The sequence below is a fragment of the Chinchilla lanigera genome, unplaced genomic scaffold, assembly GCF_000276665.1.
Source record: "Chinchilla lanigera isolate Chin_1 unplaced genomic scaffold, ChiLan1.0 scaffold00052, whole genome shotgun sequence".
NCBI classification, from domain to species: Eukaryota; Metazoa; Chordata; class Mammalia; order Rodentia; family Chinchillidae; genus Chinchilla; species Chinchilla lanigera.
This window is the reverse complement of record NW_004955453.1, coordinates 2,424,626-2,446,092: the sequence shown is the minus strand read 5'-3', so window position 1 is coordinate 2,446,092 and position 21,467 is coordinate 2,424,626. Positions and strand designations below refer to the sequence as shown.

At 43.1% G+C, this 21,467-nt stretch overlaps 1 protein-coding gene and 1 pseudogene across 8 annotated transcripts in view; both read left to right on the top strand.

Annotated features, from left to right (window-relative positions):
• The window catches only part of LOC102006309 (UDP-glucuronosyltransferase 1-8), a 161,266-nt gene that overhangs the window by 101,822 nt on the left and 37,977 nt on the right, over nt 1-21,467 (top strand). Inside the window, exon 2 of one of the 8 annotated variants that reach the window (XM_005395339.1) lies at nt 208-1,069. The exons of 5 other annotated variants lie outside the window; for them this stretch is intronic. In XM_005395339.1, coding sequence (XP_005395396.1) covers nt 209-1,069 — 861 coding nt within the window. In that variant the 5' untranslated portion in view covers nt 208. Of the gene's footprint in view, nt 1-207; nt 1,070-19,776; nt 20,708-21,467 lie in introns of those variants that run through there. 2 more of the 8 variants (XM_013519898.1, XM_005395338.2) reach the window with 2 other exon arrangements.
• LOC102005334 lies at nt 7,456-12,904 on the top strand (annotated as a pseudogene).

Here is a 21,467-nt window from a genome sequence, read left to right as displayed (position 1 = left end):
GGAATTTAAAGGCTGATGCAGGCTTAGTTGATTCCTATTAGCTATGTGTTTGAATATGGTTGAATATTAATGTGGATTCTTCCAGAAGAAAGGACAAGGTCCAGAGCAAGGGAGAGGTAGGCAGAGTTTGAAAAATCATTGTTTGGTTTAGGGAAAAAAACCCGGGGCATGCAAACAATTCATTATTGTTGCTTTAACTCCCTCCAGGATGGCTGGCCCTATTCCTGAGTTTCAGAGAGTTTCTACAGGGCTTTTCTTCTTGTCACTTTGGGGCATTGCTGTAGGTGACAAGCTCCTGGCAGTCCCCTTGGATGGAAGCCACTGGCTTAGTATGAAGGATATACTTGAGCATCTCAGTGACAGGGGGCATGAAATCGTGGTGCTGGCGCCAGAAATCAATTTGCTTTTGAAAGAATCTAAGTACTACACAAGAAAAATCTACCCAGTGACCTACAGCCAAGAAGAGCTGGAGGACCGTTTCCGCTCCTTCGGGAACCATCACTTTGCCGAAAGAGCATATGTGACCGCTGCTCTGACGGAGTACAGGAACAACATGATCGTGATTGACATGTGGTTCTTCAACTGCCAGAGCCTCCTGAAGGACTCAGACACCCTGAACTTCCTCAAGGAGAGCAAGTTCGATGCTTTGTTCACAGACCCAGGGCTCCCCTGCGGTGTGATCCTGGCCGAGTACCTGCAGCTGCCCTCCGTGTACCTGTTTAGGGGCTTCCCATGCTCCCTGGAGCACGTGTTCAGCAATAGCCCAAGCCCTGCGTCCTACATCCCGAGATGCTACACAGAGTTCTCTGACCACATGACTTTCCCGCAGCGGGTGGTCAACTTCCTTGTTAGTTTCCTGCAGAATCTGTTATTTCACTGTCTCTATTCAAGGTATGAAGACATTGCCTCGGATCTCCTCAAGAGAGAGGTGCACTTACCCTCCTTATTTCAGAAGGATCCCGTGTGGCTGTTAAGATATGACTTTGTGTTCGAGTATCCCAGGCCAGTCCTGCCCAACATGGTCTTTATTGGAGGGACCAACTGCAAGAAGATAGGAGCCCTGTCTCAGGTTGGTGGGGCCACCTCTCTTGGATCATCCCATATCTTCCTGGGCAGGTGCTCTCCTTATGGGCTCTGTCTCCTTAGCTCATTCAGCTCTTGCACCTGGCTCTCACCTGGAAGGCTGTCAGAAGAAAGAGTTGTGGGAAGGGTGCGAGGTTGCGAGGAGCAGGGCGTGTAGACCTGGGGCAGAGGTGACACCCAGACATTAAAAGGAAGAGAGGGCTCGTGCTTGGCTACACGTTTGGCTGGGTCGTCTGCAGACAGCCGCTGAAACATCAGATGGGTCTTGGAAATGTTGCAGTGCGAACAGAGAATAAGGCCTGACCCACACCGACACTCTTTTCCCCGCCTGTGCCCCACACTTTGTCTTGGGCTCTAAGCCAGAGATCAGCAAAGTAAACCAGTGGGACGCACCTGCCCAGGCACCTGTTTTTACCTGGTCCAGAGCTAAGCATAGTCTTTACAGTTTTATAGGGGTGTTAACAACACAGGGAATGTCTAAGAAGGGTATATGTGGCCCAAAAAACTTATATAAATACTACCTGGCCTTCACAGAGGAAGTGTGCTGACCTAAGACAAGTCTTCCTTTATTCCTTCTTTCCTTTTCTCCTTCCTCTTTCCCTCCCTCCCTTCCTCTCTTCCTTCTTTTCTTCCTCCCTCCCTCCCTCCCTTTCTTCCTCCCTTCCTTCCCTTCCATCCTCCCTTCTTTCTTTTCTTCCTCTCTCCCTTCCTCCCTTCTTTCCCCCCTTTCTGCTCCCCTCCCTCCCTCCTTCCTTCCTGTTTTCCCTCCTCCCCTCTTTCTCCTTTTCCCTTTTTTCTTTTTTGCTCTCTTTCTTTCTTTTATGTGTTACTGGGGATTGAACCCAGGGCCTTCACACTGAGGAATCCCCACCTCACTTCATTGTTTAGGAGACAGAGTATTGCTAAGTTGCCCAGACTGGGCTTGAACTTGCAATCCTCCTGCCTCATCTTCCCAGAGTGCTGGGATTACATGTATGCACCATTAAGGTGAGTATTTCCATGTGCTTTCCTGTGATAGGCCCCAGAGTTATTTGAACATAATGACCTGTGAGGTATTTTCAAATTTATTTTTTAATGAGCACATAGCATAAAAATCATATATGAATGTAGTGTTTGATACAGGTGTAATTTCTTAATATTTAAATCAGTATAAACATATTTATCTCTTCAAACTTTTATGAGTTGTGTGTGGTGAAAATATTTGAGGTTTGTTTTCCCTTAATTCAAATATTTAGACCTTTGAAGGGCTTAAGGCCGTTCCAAGAATTCCTCTTCTTGATCAATTTTCCATTGGAGAGAAGCCTCACACAGGTCCCCAGGTCCCTCACCAGGCTTCTTTAACAGGTGGCTGAGTTATCTGTTCATGTCTGGCAGTAGCTACTGTGAAACCGAGGGCCTCGGAGGAATGTAATTCAACCAATGCCAGGAAGTTGGGGGCCTGAAGTGGGGACTCTGAATGTCAGGAGAAGTTAACTAAGAAGCTGGTCAGTAAAAGTCATTCACTTATTTAACATTTATTTTTACTTTTTGAATTTTTTTTCTCCTTATACCAAATGTTTCTGGAATAAGAAAAAAAAAAAAAAAAAGTAACTTTCAGTATGATACTAACCATCCCTGTTTTGAAACAAAAAAAAAGAGTTCTTTGTTGTCATATTGAAAACCCAGAACCTAATCTGTGTGACCCTGATCTTTGAGAACCGTGAACCTGCATCTGCGGCTTGTCGTTGTTTGTACTGCCACAGCAATGCCAGCACGTCACTATGGAGAACATTTTTGCCTTAACCACATCCAGTTACTTTTAGACACTAGAGATTAAGACAAAGTGACCAGAGTCATGTTTCTTTTGTCAAATAATCAAAACATTTCAACACTATGAAAAAAATAAAAACATGCTTTCAGAGCTATTGTGATATTTTGGAACCAGATAGAAGTGGTGCTTGTACACCTCTGTGAAATGTCCTAGAAGTCATGAATTCTTCATGTTAAAATGGCTGACTTAGGGCCAGAGGTGTAGCTTAGTGCTAGAACCCTTTCGCTTGTCCCTGGAGACCCGAAGTTTAATATCTAGCACCACACACAATAATAGTTTAATTTTATAGTATGTGATGTCACTTTAATAAGTTATTTTAAGGAGAACACAGATCAAAAATGAGGCATTGATTCATAGCTTAAAAGTATTCTCTTACTAGGAGAGCCAAGTCATTAAAATGCCAAGTCATTCTAAACAGGCACTTTTCAAAACCTGTAACCGAGGTCACTGGGTGTAATAACTTTAATGTTTGACTTTTGTTTCACAATTTCTTTTTATGATTGGTTTATCTGAAGATTACTAGACAAGTGAAATATTGGCAGCAGTGTTTCTGTTAATAAGTTATTATCTAAAGAGTGCTGACTGATGAATGACTCAGGGTTTTTAAGAAATACTGGATATGAGCATCTAAAACACCAGAAACTTGGCTGAGTAATAATTAAGATAATGTCAGAGTAAGATTTAGGGATTTTTGAAAAAGAATGTATTTTTGGACTTTCCAAGTCCATTTTAAAAAACCAACTTTATTGAGATATAATTCACATGCAGAGAATTCATTCACTTAACGTTTACAATTGGATGGTTCCATATTCACAGATTTGTGCTGTGATTTTAAAACATTTTAAAACATTTTTTAAATGCCAATTTTAAAACATTTTCAATCACTTGCAAAATATTATGTCATTCCTCCTCATACTGGCCATGGTAACCACTACTTTACTTCCTATGTCTTTGGATTTGCTTGTTCTGGCTATTTCTTTCCCCTTAGCATAAGGTTTTCAAGGTTCCACTGTCTTGCTGCATGACTTGTTATTACCAAATAATATTCTAGTCCAAGGACATACTGTACTTTATGTATCTACTCATTAGTTGATGAGTATTGGAGTTTTTTTCTTTCGTTCTTTCTTTCTTTCTTTCTTTCTTTCTTTCTTTCTTTCTTTCTTTCTTTCTTTTTTTTGCTATTGTGAGTAGTGTTTCTTGGAGCATTTTTGTGCAAGTTTTTGCTTGAATGTATTCTGAATTGTTGGACTGGATGTTCAGGAAGGGAACTATTAGCTCGTGTGGTAGTTCTATGTTCAAATTATTGAGGAAGCAACAAACTTTCTTTACAGAGGTTATGCCATTTTATTATTCTTCTGGCAATTCAGAAGCCTTCCCAGTTCTTCACATCTTTGCCAATACTCATTGTTTTTCACTTTTTATTATAAATATTAACACACTAAACTGGGTTTAGTAAAAATGGGTTTCAATGTGACATTTCTATATATGCGTATAACATGATGATGTCCACCCTCCTTTCTGTCTCACACTAGTAGGTTTGAAGGGCTATCTCATGGTTTTTGTGTTTATTCTCTTGAAGATTATCAGTGTTCAGCACCTTTTCATATACTTGTTGGGCACTTGTATATCTGATTCTTTGAAGAAAGATCTACTCTAGTCCTTTGTACATTTTAGTTCTTTTTTATGTTGCCAGTGTACTTTATATAATTTAAATACAATTTCCTTATCAGATAGGTAGGTAGATAGATTTAATAGATATGATATAATGTTGTTTTCTACTATTTGGTGGGTTTTCTTTTCACTTTTTTGATGGTATTTTTAAGCACCATAGTTTAAAATTTTAATCAAGAATAATTGACCTTTTGCTTTTACTGCCTATGCTTTTGGTGTCATATTTTAAAAAAATCATTGCCAACTACAAGATCAAGAAGATTTTCACCTATGTTTTCTTCTTAGAATTGTAGTTTTGGCCCCTTGTACTTAGATCTATGAGCCATTTTGAGTAAATTTTGTGTAGATTATAAGTTAAGGGTCCAACTTTTCCCTCAATCCTGTTTTTTTTTCCTTCTCATGTTGATATTCAGTTGTCCCAACACCATTTATTGAAAAGATGATTCTTTCCCCTTTGAATACTCTTGAAGCTTATACAGAAAATCACTGGACTATAAATGTGAGGGTTTGATTTTAGACTCAGTTCTGTTCTTGGTCAGTATGCCCATCTTTATGTTAGTGCCCTTTGGTCTTGATTAGCGTAGGTTTTTCGTAAGCCAAAATGAGGAGGCGTGAATCTTCCAAATTTGCTATTCAGTTTTGAGACTGTTTTACCTATACTTGGTGGTTTGAGTTTCCATGTGAATCTTAGAATCATGTTGTCAATTTCTGCAAAGAAATTGGAATTTTGGCAAAAATTGTGTTAAATTTATAGATGTAGTGAGGAATATTCCATTTTAACAGTATTAAATCCGTATTCATGAAAGTGGCATGCTTTTTTTATTATATCTTTAATATCTCTGTACACAGTTTTATACTTTTTTGTATAGTATCTCATACTTAAAAAGATTTACTCTTAAGTAGTTTATTCTTTTTGATACTATTTTAAATGGGGGCATTTTCTTAATTTTAACTTTGGATTTTTTCATTGTTAGTGTATGGAAATACAAGTTTTGTATATTGATGTTGTTTCCTTTAACCTTGATGAACTTGTTCATTTGTTCTGATAGTTTTAAAATCAGATTTCTTAGGATTTTCTAAATAGAAAATTATTTTATCTAAAGGTAGAGATAGCTTTATTTTTGTTTTCAAGACAGAGTCTTGCTGTGTAGTTCAGGCTGGTCTTGAACTCACAGCAAACGTCCTGCTTCAGCCTCTGGGGTGCTGGGATTACAGGTGTGTGTCACCACACTGGGCAGAGATAGCTTTACTTGTTCCTTTCCAATTTGGGAACTTCTAGAACCATACTATATAGAAATGGGAGGGAAGACATTTTTTCCTTGGGTTAACGACAGACTTTTTGGAAGAAGCTCAAATGATCAGATTGAAGAAATAATCATCTGTTCTTAATTTGTTGATTAATCTCCTTAGACATGGACTGTTAGATTTTGTCAAATGCATTTTCTGTCTATTAAAATGAATATGTAGGGTTTCCCTTTTCAATGTACAGTATATATATTATAGTACTTGATTATCAGGTGTTAAACCAACCTTATATTCCTGGTACAGTTTAATTTATCATTCAGTGGAATCCTTTTTACATGGTGCTGGATTTGATTACAGTATTTTGTTGAAGATTTCTGCATTACATTCAGAAAAGATACTGCAAGTTTTCTCCTTTTATGAAGGCTGTATCTGGGTTTGATGTCAGAAAATTACTGGCCTTATTGAATGAATTGGGAAATATCTTCCCTCTTCAATTTTTGAAATAGACTATGAAGAACTGATGTTCATTCTTTACATATTTTGTAGCATTTCCTTGTCCAGCCATCTTGCCCCGGGCTTTTCTTTGTGGGAAGCTTTAAAATCTCTAATTTAATCTTCCTACTTTTCAGAGGTATATTCAAATTTTGTGTTTCTTCTTGATTCAGTTTCAGTAGTTTGTTTCTTTCTAGGAGTTTTCTCATGCTATGTACATTACCTAATTTGTTCGCAACAGTGATTCAATGTATGCCCTTATAATACTAATTGAAATTTCTGTGTGGTTGGCAGCAGTGTTCTTCTTTCATTCCTGACTCAGTAATTTGGTCGTCTATCTTTTTTTCTTGCTGGTCTAGCTAAAGGTTTGTCAGTTTTATGGGTTATTTTGAAAGAACTAATGGGTTTTGTTGAATTTCTGCACTGCTTTTCTATTGTCTTCTTCATACAATTCCTCTCCACTCTCCTTCCTCTGCTTTTGTGTTTAGTTCTATTTGTTTCCTGTTGGAGCCACATTTTTATCATTATACAATGTTCCTATTTTCAAGAGGGTTTAAATTAGCATGTTTGTGATATATAATGAACACATTCGTCGTATGATACATGTACACATCGCATCTTGGTCTTTCTACTTCCCCTTCCTTTCCCCTCCCTTCTGTCTCCCACAACCCTCTGTTACTTTTTGTATATGTTTACTAATGTCTTTGTGTTAAAATATATTTCATCTGATATCAGTGTAGCTGCTTCAGCTTTCTTCTTGTTGCTTTACTGCACAAGGTCATTGCAAATTTCATAAAAGAATTCACACTGGGGAGAAACCTCGTGTATATAAGCAATGCAGGAAAGCATTCAACTGACCTAGTCAAAATAAAACACATGAAAGAACTCACAGTGGGGAGAAACTCTAGATATGTAAGTAAGGTGGGAAAGCTTTCAGCAGGCCCAATGCATGTAAAATACATGACAGAACTCATGCTGGGGAGAAACTTTATGTATGTAAGTATCTTGGTTACTTTCCTCTCGTTGCTGGGACAAAATACCTGACACCCAAAATTAAGGAAGGAAAAGTTTATTTTGCTTACAGTTTGTGGAGGTTTCAGTCCATACTTGGCAGATTACAAGGCAGAGTGGCACATGGCAGAGGGCTACCGCTCATGGCGTCGGAACACAGCAAAAACACCAAAAACACAGGGAGGAAATGGCCCCAAGCAGCCTCTTCCCCTCCCTTACATATGCAAACTATTCACCCCAGGGTGGGTGTAGCTCTCACAACCATAATCAATCAAACTCTAAAAGCCTGCCGCATGAGGCTTTCGGGGGAAACCCAGACACAAACCATAACATTCCACCCCTGGCCCCCCAAAGACTCATGTCCATCCTTCATACAAACAGCATTTAGTCCATCTGCAAGAGTTGCCAGAGTCCTAACAATTGCAGCATTGCTGAAAAGTCCCAAGTCTCCTCCAAGATATAAGGCAAACTCTTAGCTGTGAGCCCCTGTACAAATGAAAAGTTAAACACTTCCAACATTCAATGGCACAAAATAAACAGTACCATTCCAAAAAGTACAAACAGGGACACAGAGCATTGGGACCAAAACAAGTCCAAAATCCAGGAGGGCTAACGTTATGTCCTGTAGTTACATGACCAGCGTCTGAAGCAATCTGTGGCACATTGTGAGCTCCACAGGGCTTGCATGAGTCCACCCCTGTGGTGCTTCTGGTGGTTACAGCTCCTGTGGCTTCTCTCTTAGGCCTGCTTTGCTCCCTCCTTGCAGCTTTCCTTAGACAATCCACGGTCCTGGCTTTTCTAAACTTCTGAGGTCTCCAGTGCACCTTTTGCTTCACACTCACAGCCTCACATACTGCCCTCTCAGGGGCACACTGCCTGGCCTCCCAGGCCTTCTGAAATCTGAGTGGAAGCCTCTTTAACTTCAGAACTTTTGCATTCTCCATGCACTTAAAGCCAGAGCCACGTGGATGATACCAAGGTCTGCCGCCACCTGGCATAGTAGCCAAGGTTTCCTCTCTATTGGCCAAAGGGGTTGAGTGCCTGGATTGCTGGGCACTCTGAGTCCAATTCTGAGGAACAAATCCTCTATGCTGCCGCCATTCTGGAACATGGCACTCAGCAGCTTTCTCCTCCAGGCAAGGTCTTTCACCTTTGCAGTTTTGAGGCTGCAAAGGGTGGAGACTTGCTGCTTTTGGTGCCCTCAGGACATCTTTTCCATTCTTTTGTTCCTGCTCAGCAATGGAGATCTCCTCAGCTCCACCTTTGCAGTTCACAGCTTTACTGGAGCTTTCTTTCTGGCCAAACTCACAGCATTTTAAATCATCCTGCTGGGCTCTTTGATTCGCAATATAATCTATTGATTATATTGATTCTCAATATAAATCTGGCTAAAAGCCCCCAACAATAGCTATGCCACTACCCCAACATTCGACTGCCTTGAAATTTCTTTTGCCAGATTAATCAGTCCATTGCTGCCCTTAATCTCAGTCTTAGGCAAAGTCTCTGGACATGAACAAAATGCAGACAAACTTTGTGCCAAGCCATAACACACATTGTCTGGAGTCCAACAACCAATGGAGTCCTTCTTCGCAACAGAAACCTCCTCAACCCAGTCTTTACTGGCAGGATTTCTGTCAGCCTTCTGGTCTTCTGAGCTCTGACCAGAATCTCCCAAACAGAACAGCCAAAGGTGTTCAAGCTCTACTCTCTCAGGCAACATCTCCAAACCTTTCCAAACTCTTCCCACAAGCCATTTCCCAAGGTTCTTGAACCACATGGTCAGGTATAGTCACAGCAACAACCCCACTCCCCTGGTACCAAATTCTGTCTTAGTTACTTTCCTCTCGTTGCTGTGACAAAATACCTGACACCCAAAATTAAGGAAGGAAAAGTTTATTTTGCTTACAGTTTATGGAGGTTTTAGTCCATACTTGGCAGATTACAAGGCAGAGTGGCACATGGCAGAGGGCTACCGCTCATGGTGTCAGAACACAGCAAAAACAACAAAAACACACAAGGGAGGAAATGGCCCCAAGCAGCCTCTTCCCCTCCCTTACATATGCAAATTATCCACCCCAGGGTGGGTGTAGCTCTCACATCCATAATCAATCAAACTCTAAAAGCTTGCCCCATGACCGCATGAGGCTTTGGCGGGACACCCAGACACAAACCATAACAGTAAGTAAGTCTCATTTCTTACCCAATACAGCTTTGTTCCTACCTGCATCCTTTGTGCTATAAAATATATTTTATTTCTGTATGTTATGGGTCCAAGGATGTAGTGGATCCAGATTATTTTTAGAGTTGATTTTTAAATCAGTTAAAAGAGTCAGAAAGAAAATATGCAATGCTATTGTTTGTAATTGCAAGATTATTATTACTGGTGCTTTCTGTTGTTGGTACATGTTTGCGGTACATCATGATCCCACTCATCTCGGGGAGGTGGTGCATGGACACCCACATCTTCATTCTCTTCACCCCTCCTTTCCCTCCTAGGCCTCCCCTCCCCTCCAACTGTAGATCCTCTTCCCATTTTCAAATGACATACCTTCCTGTTTCCTATTATTTGTATTTATTTTTCTCTTTATATTATTTATGCTTTGGGTTTCTCATATAAGAGAAAAATATTTGTGTGTCTGGCTCATTTCACTTATCACTTTGGTCTCAAAATGCATCCATTTTTCTCTGAAAGACTCAAATTTATCCATCTTTACATCTGAGTAGTACTCCAGTGTGTATATAGATCATACTTTCTTTATGTATGCATCTGCTTATGGATATATAGGCCACTTCCAAGAGTTAGCTATTATGAACTGTGCTGCTATAAACGTGAGTATGCATGTATCACTGTAATATGATGTCCTCAATTCTTTTAGGAAGATATCTTGAAGGGGAATACCTGTGTCAAATGGAATTTTTAGTTGTAGATTTTTGAGCAATGCTCATACTGATTTCCATAGTATTTATACCAGTTTACTCTCCCACCAATGATCTAGAAGGCTTCCTTTTTTCCCATAGACTAGCCATCATTTGTTATTTGATTTCTTGATGATAGCCATTTTCTCTGCAGTAGGATGAAATCTCAGAGTTGTTTCAATTTGCATTTGTCCAGTGGCCAAAGATGTTGCACATTTTTTCATGTATTTGTTGGCCATTTGTACTCCTTCTGAGAAGTGTCTATTCATTTAAATTACATTTTTATTAGGACTTTTATTTTTTTGGCGTATCTACTTTTCTTGAGTTCTTTATATATTCTAGATATTAGTTCTCTGTCCAAGGAGAAGCTGGCAAAATATTTTCTCATTCTGCAGATTGTCTCTTCACTCTGTTGGTTCTTTCCTTTGCTGTGCACCTTTTTAATTTGACACAATCTCATTTGTTGATTCTTAATGTTATTTCTTAGGCACTTGGGGCTCTGTTCAGAACACCTTTGCCTATGCCTATGTCTTCAAGAGTTTTACCTACATAGGATGTCTTCGCTAGGGAAGGAATTACCTATTAGAGTAGGAATATTGAATAAGACAGCAAGAGTTTTTTTTCTAAACCACCAAAAAGGAAAATTGATGCATTTCTAAGAAATTTTAATTTCTACCCAGGAACACAATCTCTTCATAAAGTAGCCCTGGGAACTGAAACCAGTTGTGAGGACACAGCAGCCGCTGTGGTGGATGAAACTGGAAGCATGTTGGGGGAAGGAATCCATTCCCAAACTGAAGTTCGTTGGAAGGCAGGCAGGATTATTTCTCTAGTAGCTCAGCAGCTTCACAGAGAGAATACTCAGCGCATAGCACAGGAAGCTCTTTCTGCCAGTAGAATCTCTCCAAGTGAACTCTCCTGATTGCAACTACCATAGAATCAGGACTTGCTTTAAGCTTAGGGGTAGGCTTATCGCTTAGCTTACAGCTGGTGAACCAGTTGAAGAAGCCATTCACTCCATTAATCACGTGGAGGCTCATGCACTGACTATTAGGCTGACCAGTCAGGTAGAATTTCCTTTTCTAGTTCTTTTGATTTCTGGAGGTCATTGTCTATTGGCATTAGGGTGAGGATTAATGCCAGGTTTCCTGCTTCTTGGAAAGTCTCTGAACACAGCACCTGGTGACATGCTTGGCAAGGTTGCTAGAAGACTTTCTTGAATCAAACACCCAGAATGCTCTGGTGTGAGTGGTGGGAAGTCTGGAGAACATTTGGCCAAACAAGGAAATAGATTTCATTTTGGTATCAGTCCACTGGTACATTGTGTTAAAATTGTGATTTTTCTTTTACCGGACTTCAATATATTACTGAAAAAATAATAATGCGAAAGGAAGAAGAGGAAGGTATTGAGAAGGGGCACGTCCTGTCTTCAGCTGCAGACATTGCTGCTGCGGTACAGCGCACAGCAGCGTGACATTATGAAAAAGGACACACCGTGCTATTCTGTTTTGCAAGCAGAGACAGTTGTTACCTCAGAGTCGTGCAGTACTAGTTGAATCTGGAGGTGTCGCAAGTAACTTTTACATCCGAAGAGCTCTGGAAATTGTCACAGATGCTACACAGTGCACTCTGTTGTGTCCTCCTCCCGGGCTGTGCCCTGATAACAGTGTTATGATTGCACGGAGTGGCCCTGAAAGAGTACGTGCTGGCGTGGGCATTTCGCACAACGTGGAAGGCATCTGCTACGAACCAAAATGTCCTCTTGGAGTAGATACATCATGGGAAGTTGGAGAAACCTCTATAAAAGTACCACAATTAAAAATCAAGATGCATTTTTACTTTTCAAGTCTCTAAAGAGATTTAGGAAGTTAAGTGTACAAAAGGATGCAAATGGACCCACCACTCCGACGCTGCTGAGAAGCGTGCCTTTAGCATTCTTAGTTCTTAGTAAGCGAATCAATGGCACAATTCCATTGCCTTCACCTGTTTGATTTTGGTGCATCCTGCTGCCCTTACTTAGAGCTATGACTGCCTCACCTCCTGGTTAAAAAAAAAGAAAAAAGAGGTACAATGCCCCCTTGTTGTGGGACACCATGCAGATTTCTGTATAGAAAGAAACTTACCAACATACTGCATTCTGGCAGATGGTGACAAAAGCATATTTATGATTAAGTTGTATCTGATCTGCTCTGCCATGTACTTCTGCTGTTTCAGTGTTTGTCCTGCCAAAGCCCAAAGCACTACGGCTACAAGAGGGTACCCAGGGCAGCCAGGTACTGATGGCTCTAAAGCAGTGTAGTAAGGTTTTATCTTACAGTTTCTCAGACCTTAGCATGGGAGTGGAGATAAGGGGTGGACCCAAAGATGTGGTGAGAATCAGTTTTTCTACCCAGTCTCTGTCCTAGAACCTTAGGCCCACCCCCTATCTCACCCTCTCTTCCTCATCTCGACAAATCAGAGTCCTGGAATCTCAGCACTGGTACTGACTGTAATGCAGAATACTATGCACTGATATCAGTCCTTGGGAGAGGAATGGGTTACCAACCCCAAGGCAAGAATCTGAATACCTGGTTAATTTCTGCTAGTATTCCTAGATCTAACAGGAGACCCTGCTTAAACTCAGCTTCTGGAGTATGAGTCTGGTGTGGCAGAGCTCTCGTACAAGTCAAAGCAAAGCAAAGCAAGGCCACGTGGTTATTTACAGACAGGCAGGGTCTTACGGACCCAGTTTACCCCTGCAGGGCAATGCTAGCTAAGTATCTGCGTGCTCCTGCTGGAGTTTTCCTGTGTACCATTCTACATGGAAAGCAGCAGGGGCTCCAGCCTAGTCTCTCCCCAGTATTCTGATTCACCTCCTTCCACCTCGCTGATTCCAACAGAATCACATGCCTGCCTCCCAATCACTGATGCTGAGAAGATGCCAAGAACCTGCTGCTTGACCAGGGGCCAGGTCACATTCCTGTCCTAGGCTGGCAGTGGGTTCTCACCTGAATTATAGTTAAGGATCTGGGGCAGTGAGTGGGGTGAGCCAAGAAGTGATTTCTTCTCACTGGGCATTTGCCCAGTGAAAGGTGTTTTCTATTTACATGTCTGATTTTTCATTGCTAGTTTGTTATATAAACCTACTATCATACAGCGTCGTTTGTATCCCGATTGGAATTTGCTTTAACAAAACGCAGGCGGGTAGCAATTCATCAAGAATGCCTTCAAGAAAGGCTGATTTGTCAATCTTTAAAGTGTTTGTTTTGGGCCTTATAAGCATTTTGAATTTGAAGTCTCTGCTTCTTGGCCACTTTTAGATTTTTTTTGGTTTTGATATAGCTAAGTACTCTTTAATATCAACTTGAACTTCAATAGCAACATAAGATGTGAAAGAAATATTATTATATATAGTTTTCTTTCCATCAACGTTTCTTGAAATATGTAGGTCATTGTTTGGTAGATTTTGTACTTTATCATCTCAGGGCAGATTTATTCTTTAAGAATTTTACTATATGCTATTAAATTGACATTATGGAGGTATTGCTTACATGAAATACGTACCATCTTGATTATGCATTTCTGGTTTATAATAATTACGCATTACCACCACTACATTCAAGAAATGGGCCACCCGTCACCCACTGTCTTCTCTCATGTCCTGTCTTGGTCATCCACCCTCACCCTTTGCTATCGGCAACTGCCGCTCTAGTCTGCAACTGGAGAACAGACGTGCTCTTTCTAGAGTTCTGTCTGGATGGAATCATACAAGCATGGATGGAAAACTTCCGTATATACTGTCTTATTTCATGTTTCTGTTGCTCAGCAGGATTATCTCTTCAGAGTCACCTGTGTCACTGAATGTACTGATATTTCATGTGTTGATGTTGAATAATTCTGACATAAGATTAGTCTGAGCTAAATACACGTGGCACGCCTCAGAAACATACTCACTTACCCAGGATGACAGTCTATCATGGAAGAGGTTATACGAGCTCTTACAGACACAAAAGCAAGTGACTAGGGTCATCACATGGGCAGCTCACGAGAAGGTGGGGAAGCCTCTTCTGGAAGTTTCACCTGTTGTCTCCAACCAGGTGGAGACAGCTTTTGTAGGACTCAGGTGTTATCAGATGCTTAGCTTTATAGCTGATGAGGCCAGAGGTCTGTCAGGCTCAGTATTCCTTTAAGAGTTTTATCTAGGTCAGATACTGGAGTTGATAGTAAAAGGTTGTAGTAAGTAGCCAGGATAACTTTGGCCTCTTAATCTGCAATGCTCCACCTCGCACTATCACGGAAGGGCAAACAGCTCAGCAGCTCTTTAAGATAAAGTAGCTTCGTGGAGCTTCTGTTCCATCTGCCTTTTCATTGCACAGAGCTGTTCCACTGTATGGTTGTATCACCCTCTGCTTATCCACCTACCTACTGAGAAATGTGCGTGTAGGTTGTTTCCAGTGTTTGACTGTTATGCGCGAAACTGATGAATATCTCAGTGAGGATATACGGTTTTGTTTTGCTTGTGTAAATACTTGGAAGTAGGATTGCTAGGTTGTTTTGTGGGTGTCTGTACAACCCTGCAGGAAGCAGCCGAACTGTTTCCCAAAGCAGGTGCTCTATTTTATTTGCCTAACAGCAATTTACTATTATAAATAGTTTGAGTGGCTCCGTAGTCTGGGTAACATGTGCTACCTCAAACTCACATTTTAACCTTTCCAGTGTGTGCGTATGGTAGAGTTTCACTGTGGTTTTGATTTATATTTCCTTTATGACTAATGATGAATATCTTACATGTGTCCTTGACCACATGCACCTCTTCTTTGACAGAGGGCCCCGTCAAATCTTTGGTTCATTTTAATTGGGTTACGTGTCTTGGCATTTTTGAGTTATGAGGCTTCTGTGTATATTCTTAACACAGGTCCTTTGTCAGATACATTTTGTCAATATTCTTCAGTCGTGTGACTTAATGTTTTTTCATTTTTAAAAAGAAGATGTCTTCAAATAGGAAAAGCTTTACATTTTCATGAAGTCTAGCTCAGCAGGTTTTAAAAATGGTTTCAGTTTTTGCCTTTTAAGAAAACTGAGCAGGGGTAGAGATGTGGTCCTGTACTTTCTGTGCAAAGCCTAATGTCTGAATAAAAGGCCACTGAATTAATTTGGAGCAGGGAGCGCCCCATTACTGGGACAAGAACACTTTCACAGGCCCGTGGCCCCTATCACCCGTATTCACCCCGAGGCTGCTTGCTTGCTAAGAGTCGGCACTTTAATGGGGTTGGGAGGAGAGTGCTGGCTGGAACGCAGTTCCCACAGCTGAGATTCCCTTTCTCAGCCTTGGGTACTCCTAGGACCAAGGGGTGAGCAGCACGCGCCCCCTGGTGGTTGTCTGGAACCGGCAAAGGCAGCTTCCTGTGCTGACAATGAGCAACCAGATTTAAAGTCTGACTTCTCAGCCACCTGCTCCGTCCACTCTCATGCTTTCACCCACCTGTCATAGGACAGGAGTGAGCTCAGCCTGCTGACTCAGGTCATTTTGCATGGGTCTCTGCAGAAGTGAAATGATAGGGTCCGACCTCAGGGTAGAGGGACAGGAACGGAACCTTGGGGAAACACACAGCTAGGCCAGGAAGGAAGGAAGGAAAGATGAAAGGAAGGAAGGGAGGGATGGAGGAAGGAGGTCCAGGAGACAAAGCAGAGGCTCGGATTTGGGAGAAGAAGTCAGAGAGCAAGGAGTTGGGCTCCTAGCTTACAGGATGGGTTAAACACCAGGCTGTCTGTGCAGTGCAGTTTGTCGTGCACAGGAAACATTTTGCAGCCCCCCTCAGCCCAGGGACAGTTTTTTGCAGGTGTGGATCTCTAATGGGTGTAACCTCTTCCCAAAGAGAAGCCTCACCCTGGCCAGTGATGGTGGACAGGCTGGGACAGAGACACAGACCCCGTGTGATCCCACGCTGCACAGCCCAGGGAGTTCCTATGAGGCCTCCAGGTGAAGGGGACAAGGAGGTGCCCGAAATCTGCTGCACTACCTGCGGGAGTAACTTCCCGCAGCAGCGCCAGCCTCCTGAGTACCTGAGAGTGCTCATGCACGGGGTCCAGTCTTCACCAGGGGCTCAGTTGCTTTTCTCCAGTTTGAAATTTGACAATAGGAGCCCTTTGCTGGGACACAATGCCTGACACCCACAGCGTAAAGAAGGAGATGTTCAATTTAGCTCATGCTTTGGGGAAGTTCAGTCTCTAGTCAGCTGGCTCCAAGGCAGGAGTATCAGGGTGGGATGGCGTGGTGGAGCAAAGTTGCTTAACTCATGACGGCTGGGGAGCAAGTGGGGAACAGCGCCAGAGAGGAATAAGCAAGGGGCCACATAGAGTGTCTAAGGCCACGCCCGCGTGGCTCGGAACATGCTCTATTCCTCTGCTAGGGGTTTCTTAATCGAATGAAATCGGCATGTTGAAGTTCATGGTCCCAACCCATCCTCTGCCACCTTCACACCCAACACATCCCCTTAAATACTTCATCTCAAAGAAGAGACAAGTTTGTAATTGTGCCTAACACTACAGCTACTCAAGTATAGCTGGAAATTCTACAGTCACTTCCCCGAAGTCTCAACAGTTCCAGCATTTTTCAAAGGTTCGAGTCCACACCTCTTCTGACTCTCGAGGCAGTCCCTCAAGCTGGAAATTTCTGTAAAAACAAAACAAAGCAAAAAACAAACAAACAAACAACAAAAAAGAAGTTACATAATCCTAAGTGACATAAAGAGAAGTCAGTTCAAAGTAAAACTGAAACCAGGCGGGCAACAGTCAGCCCTGTAGCTCCCTGTCTGTTATCCAGGGCACCTGGTGGTAGAATGTGTGTCCCGGGGGACAGCATAGCTCCACCCTCGGGGCCTTGCTGGTTGCAGTGCATAAAGCCTCTCTCTCGGCTACCTCTGCTCACAGCATGCAGCTTTCCTCAGCAGATACCGCATGTTCCTGGCCTTGTTTTCACAGCTTCACACTGCCTGCTCAGGGGCTCCTTGCCTGGCCTTTCAGGGCTTCCTCTGACCTCACAGTTCTCGCATTCTGCATGTTCGTAAAACCAGCACCAGGTCAGCTGCAGTGCAAGCCGCAGCCGGGATCTGTCAGATGATGTACCTCGATTGCTGAGCACAGTTTCAGGAATCTCAAGGAATTAATCCCTTTCTTCAGTAGGGGTCTCCGGGGCTCTCCTCTCAAATGAAAGGTTTGCAGTTTTGCACCCTTGAGCTTGTGAGGAGTGGGGGCTTGCTGATGTCTGAGATGTCCTCAAGGCGTCTTTCTTTCTGTCCATGTTTCTTTTTAATAGTGTTAATCTCTTTAGCAGCTGACCTCCTCTGGCTCCACTTTACACAGAGTTCCTTGTGTGCCCAGTGTTAAGTTGTTAAAATTTGTCTGCTCTGTCTTTTGTCCCCTGTTCTCATTGTTGTAAGGCTCCAACCAGACAGGACTCTCCCAGCACCCTCCCCCTCCCACAGCAAAAGCACTGCTGTCTGCAGGGAACTCAGCCCAGTACCGAAGTTGTCATCTACAGGCACAGGAAAGGAGATACGATAGGACAAGGAATTTTGCAGGTGCTGAAGACATCTGGAGACACCCCAAAATTTATATCGGACACTTCAAGGACTTTGCCTACTGAAATACAAAACTGCCAAACACTAACGACAGTTGTTTATTAAATCTTCCCGCCAGCCTTCTCTCCATCCCTATAAAAGGGACACTCTTCTCTTTGTTCAGGGCTTTTATCGTGCTCTCTGCCTGCACCCAGGCACAGTAAATTCCATGCCATGTTGCCTGGTGGTCTCTGCTGGTTCTCCATTCCCCCCTATATTACACATGTTATAAATCTGTCTAAAAGACACCAGCAATACCATGCCACAGCCTGAGTGTTGGGCTGTCTTGAAATTCCCTCCACCAGATTAATTGTTCTATTGCTCTTAATCTCAGTCTATGCAAAGTTTCAGGACATGGGCAAAATTTAGACAAGTCCCTTGTCAGTGTAACATGCGTGCCCTTAGTCCAGTTTCCAGTGAAGTCCTTGTTCCCACCTGAAACCCGAGCCTCACCTTTACTGTTCACATTCCCATTAGCATTCTGGTCTTCTGAGCTCTGACCGCAGCTGTGCATCAAGCTCAGCTTACTGCATTCTAAGGCTTGCATCTCTATACCTTGTAGGGAGTTGGCATCTCCACACCTTGCCAAATTCCTGCAGCAAGCCAGTTCCAAGGGCTTCTAAACCACATGGTCAGGTATAATCCCAGCAATAACCTCGTTAACAGTTCCTGTATTACAATGCCTGACACCCACTGTTTAAGAAAGGACAGGGTTAGTTTAGCTCAGTTTAGTAGTGTTCAGCCTACAGTCAACTGGCTCCAAGGCAGGAACATCATGGCAAAAAAGGTGTGACAGAACAAAGCTGTTTAGTTTGTGGCAGTTAGGGAGTGGTGGAGAGCATGGAACAGTGCCAGAGAACAGTGGGCAAAAGGCTGTACGTATATAGTACCCAAGCCACACCTCCATAACCTACCAAGACGCACTGAGGAGCATGCTCTACAGTCTACTAGGTGCTTCTTAATCTCAGGAAGCTGACCTGTCAGGATTAACAGCTCCCATAAAGTATGTAGTCCATAGTGTTCTGAATGATTCTGTCCTTATCAGGACACGGGTCTGGCAATGCAGGTCGGGAAGCCTGACCACAAACCTCAGGATATTAAAAAGCCCCAGATGAATATCCACCTTGGTCCCTAAACAGCCTGAAGATGATCAGAGCCTTTCGCTTTCAGAAGAAAAGAAAGGCACAGAGAGCCAGATAGGAGGCTACATTCTACCAGCTCTGGCCCCAGGGTGAGCAGGGAAGTGAAACTCTCTGAAGACACCTGTGCATCATTGCTTAGCCTGGTTTTGCCCAGATGTGATTTACAGAACTGCAACCCTTGTGCCATGGACTAGATACAGAATTCTAAGCTGACTCTTCAGTAGCAAAAAATTACCAAACTGTGAATTCATGGTCCCTCTAGCTATTCCCAGTCTCACAGCTGCCTCAAATACAGTGCTCATTACATTCAAACAGAGCACTCATTACTGGGCTATCCTGGGGTACAAAGTGAACTAAACTGGAGCCCTGCGGCCCTCTTCCCTGTCTGGGGCATGCTGCGTTTTCTGATGCATTCCATGTTGCTTATGAATGGGAGGAAAGAGTTTAGTTACCATAGATAGGGTCATATCCGCCCGTGAGGCTACACTAGGGATCACAGCGTATGACATTCTTCAGACCTCAGTGACAACTTCCTAGCAAGCCTGTGGGCATTAGGAAGGAGGGGATGAATTAAACCAGATGTCCAGATGTTTGTTTGGGGAACTGGCTGGAAAACAAGAAGTTGAATTCAGATGTCCCCCCAGAGAAAACAGCAGATGAAAGTTTTTCCACGATCCAGCTCTCAGGGGCTGAAGTCAAAAGAGCAGGGTAGAAATAAAAGCCAGGGATGGGTTTAATCTGCAATGATTAACTTAGGGAGGGCCCCCTGTCTTCCAATGAAATGCTATTTTGCTCATGATAAGATAGTCAATATGAAGAAGCTAAAGTAGGAGGCACAGTCTGTGTGGAAGGCCAGTGCTGTCGCTTCTGAGGACATGGCCACAGCGCTCCAGGTGCCTCTGCGAGGGCTGCTGGGACTGCTGCTCATGGCGTGTGTCACGCCATGGGCTGAGGGTGGGAAGGTGTTGGTGGTACCCATGGAGGGCAGCCACTGGCTCAGCATGAAGGACGTTGTGAGACAGCTGCATGCCCGAGGCCACCAGGCTGTGGTCCTGGCTCCAGAGGTCAGTTGGCACATCAAAGAAGAGGATTTCTTCACCGTGAATTTCTACGCCTTTCCCTATACTCAGGAAGAATATAACCACCTCTTTTTGGACTACACTAAAATGGTCTTTGAAACACAGAATTATGTGGAGTCATTTTTAAAAACTGTCTCAGTTTTCAAGAAGCTTTCAGCAGCCTATGAGAGGTCTTGTGTGGAGTTGCTGCGTAACAATTCCCTCATCAGCCAACTGAATTCCAGTTCCTTTGATGTGGTGTTAAACGACCCTGTTTTTCCTTGCGGGGCAGTGCTGGCTAAGTATCTGAGTATCCCTGCCGTGTTTTTCCTGCGGGGCATCCCCTGTGGCCTGGACTTTGAGAGCACAGGGTGTCCCAACCCTTCCTCCTATGTTCCCCAGTTGCTCACAACATACTCCGACCACATGACTTTCCTGCAGAGAGTCAAGAACATGCTCTATCCTCTGGGCTTGAAGTTCTTTTGCCACATTGTGCTTTCTCCCTATGAAAGCATCGCCTCTGAGCTTTTCCAGGGAGAAGTATCTCTGGTGGACGTTCTGAGCCATGCTTCCGTGTGGCTGTTCAGAGGGGACTTTGTGTTGGAATACCCCAGGCCCGTCATGCCCAACATGGTCTTCATCGGGGGCATCAACTGTGTCAGCAGGAAGCCGCTCTCTCAGGTCTGTATTGCTGCCTTCATCCAATCAATGTTCCAGCAGGAAACATTTTTAAAACTACTTCCAAGAGCTTACCTATCTACGCGTCTTCCCAAAGATGTGCACCTCTGCTTCTCCATGCAGTCTTTGATGACATAATCTATTGTCTTGTCTGCGGTAGTTATGTTTATCTAAGTAAATTTAATGTGTGCAGTGGCCTCAGAGCACATAGAGAGGCAAGGCTGTGGGCTGTAGTAAGACTGAGGAGCCATGCTGTGACTCCACCAGGACTGACCCTATGTCAGTCATCATCTTCTTGGTGGTGTCATTTCCTTTAGCTTCTGCAGAGTAGACAACCTGGATTGTGACGTGACTCACCAGGGAAGAGGATATCTTGCAGGTTTTCAGTGGAAAGATAGAGGAATCAGCAAATTGCAGTTGCTGACAGGATCAATTTAATGGTCTCATCTAGAAAGGAAGAGATACATTATTGGAGACCTAAACCCTCTGTGGAACCAGATGAAACCGACTTTTGAGGCATGTGCAGATGTGGACTAGCCATGTTTAGGTGCTCATTAGTCATATGTAAAAGTGGCTGCTGTGTGATCAGTGTTCATACATGTTCCATGGATACACTCAATATGTACATTTTCAATTTTTTAGAAGAAATCTTTACTGCCAAGTGTGGTGGTGCATGCCTGTAATCCCAGCACTCGGGAGGCTAAGGCAGGAGGATCTTTGCAAGTTCAAGGCCAGCCTGGGCTACAAAGTGAGTTCACAGCCA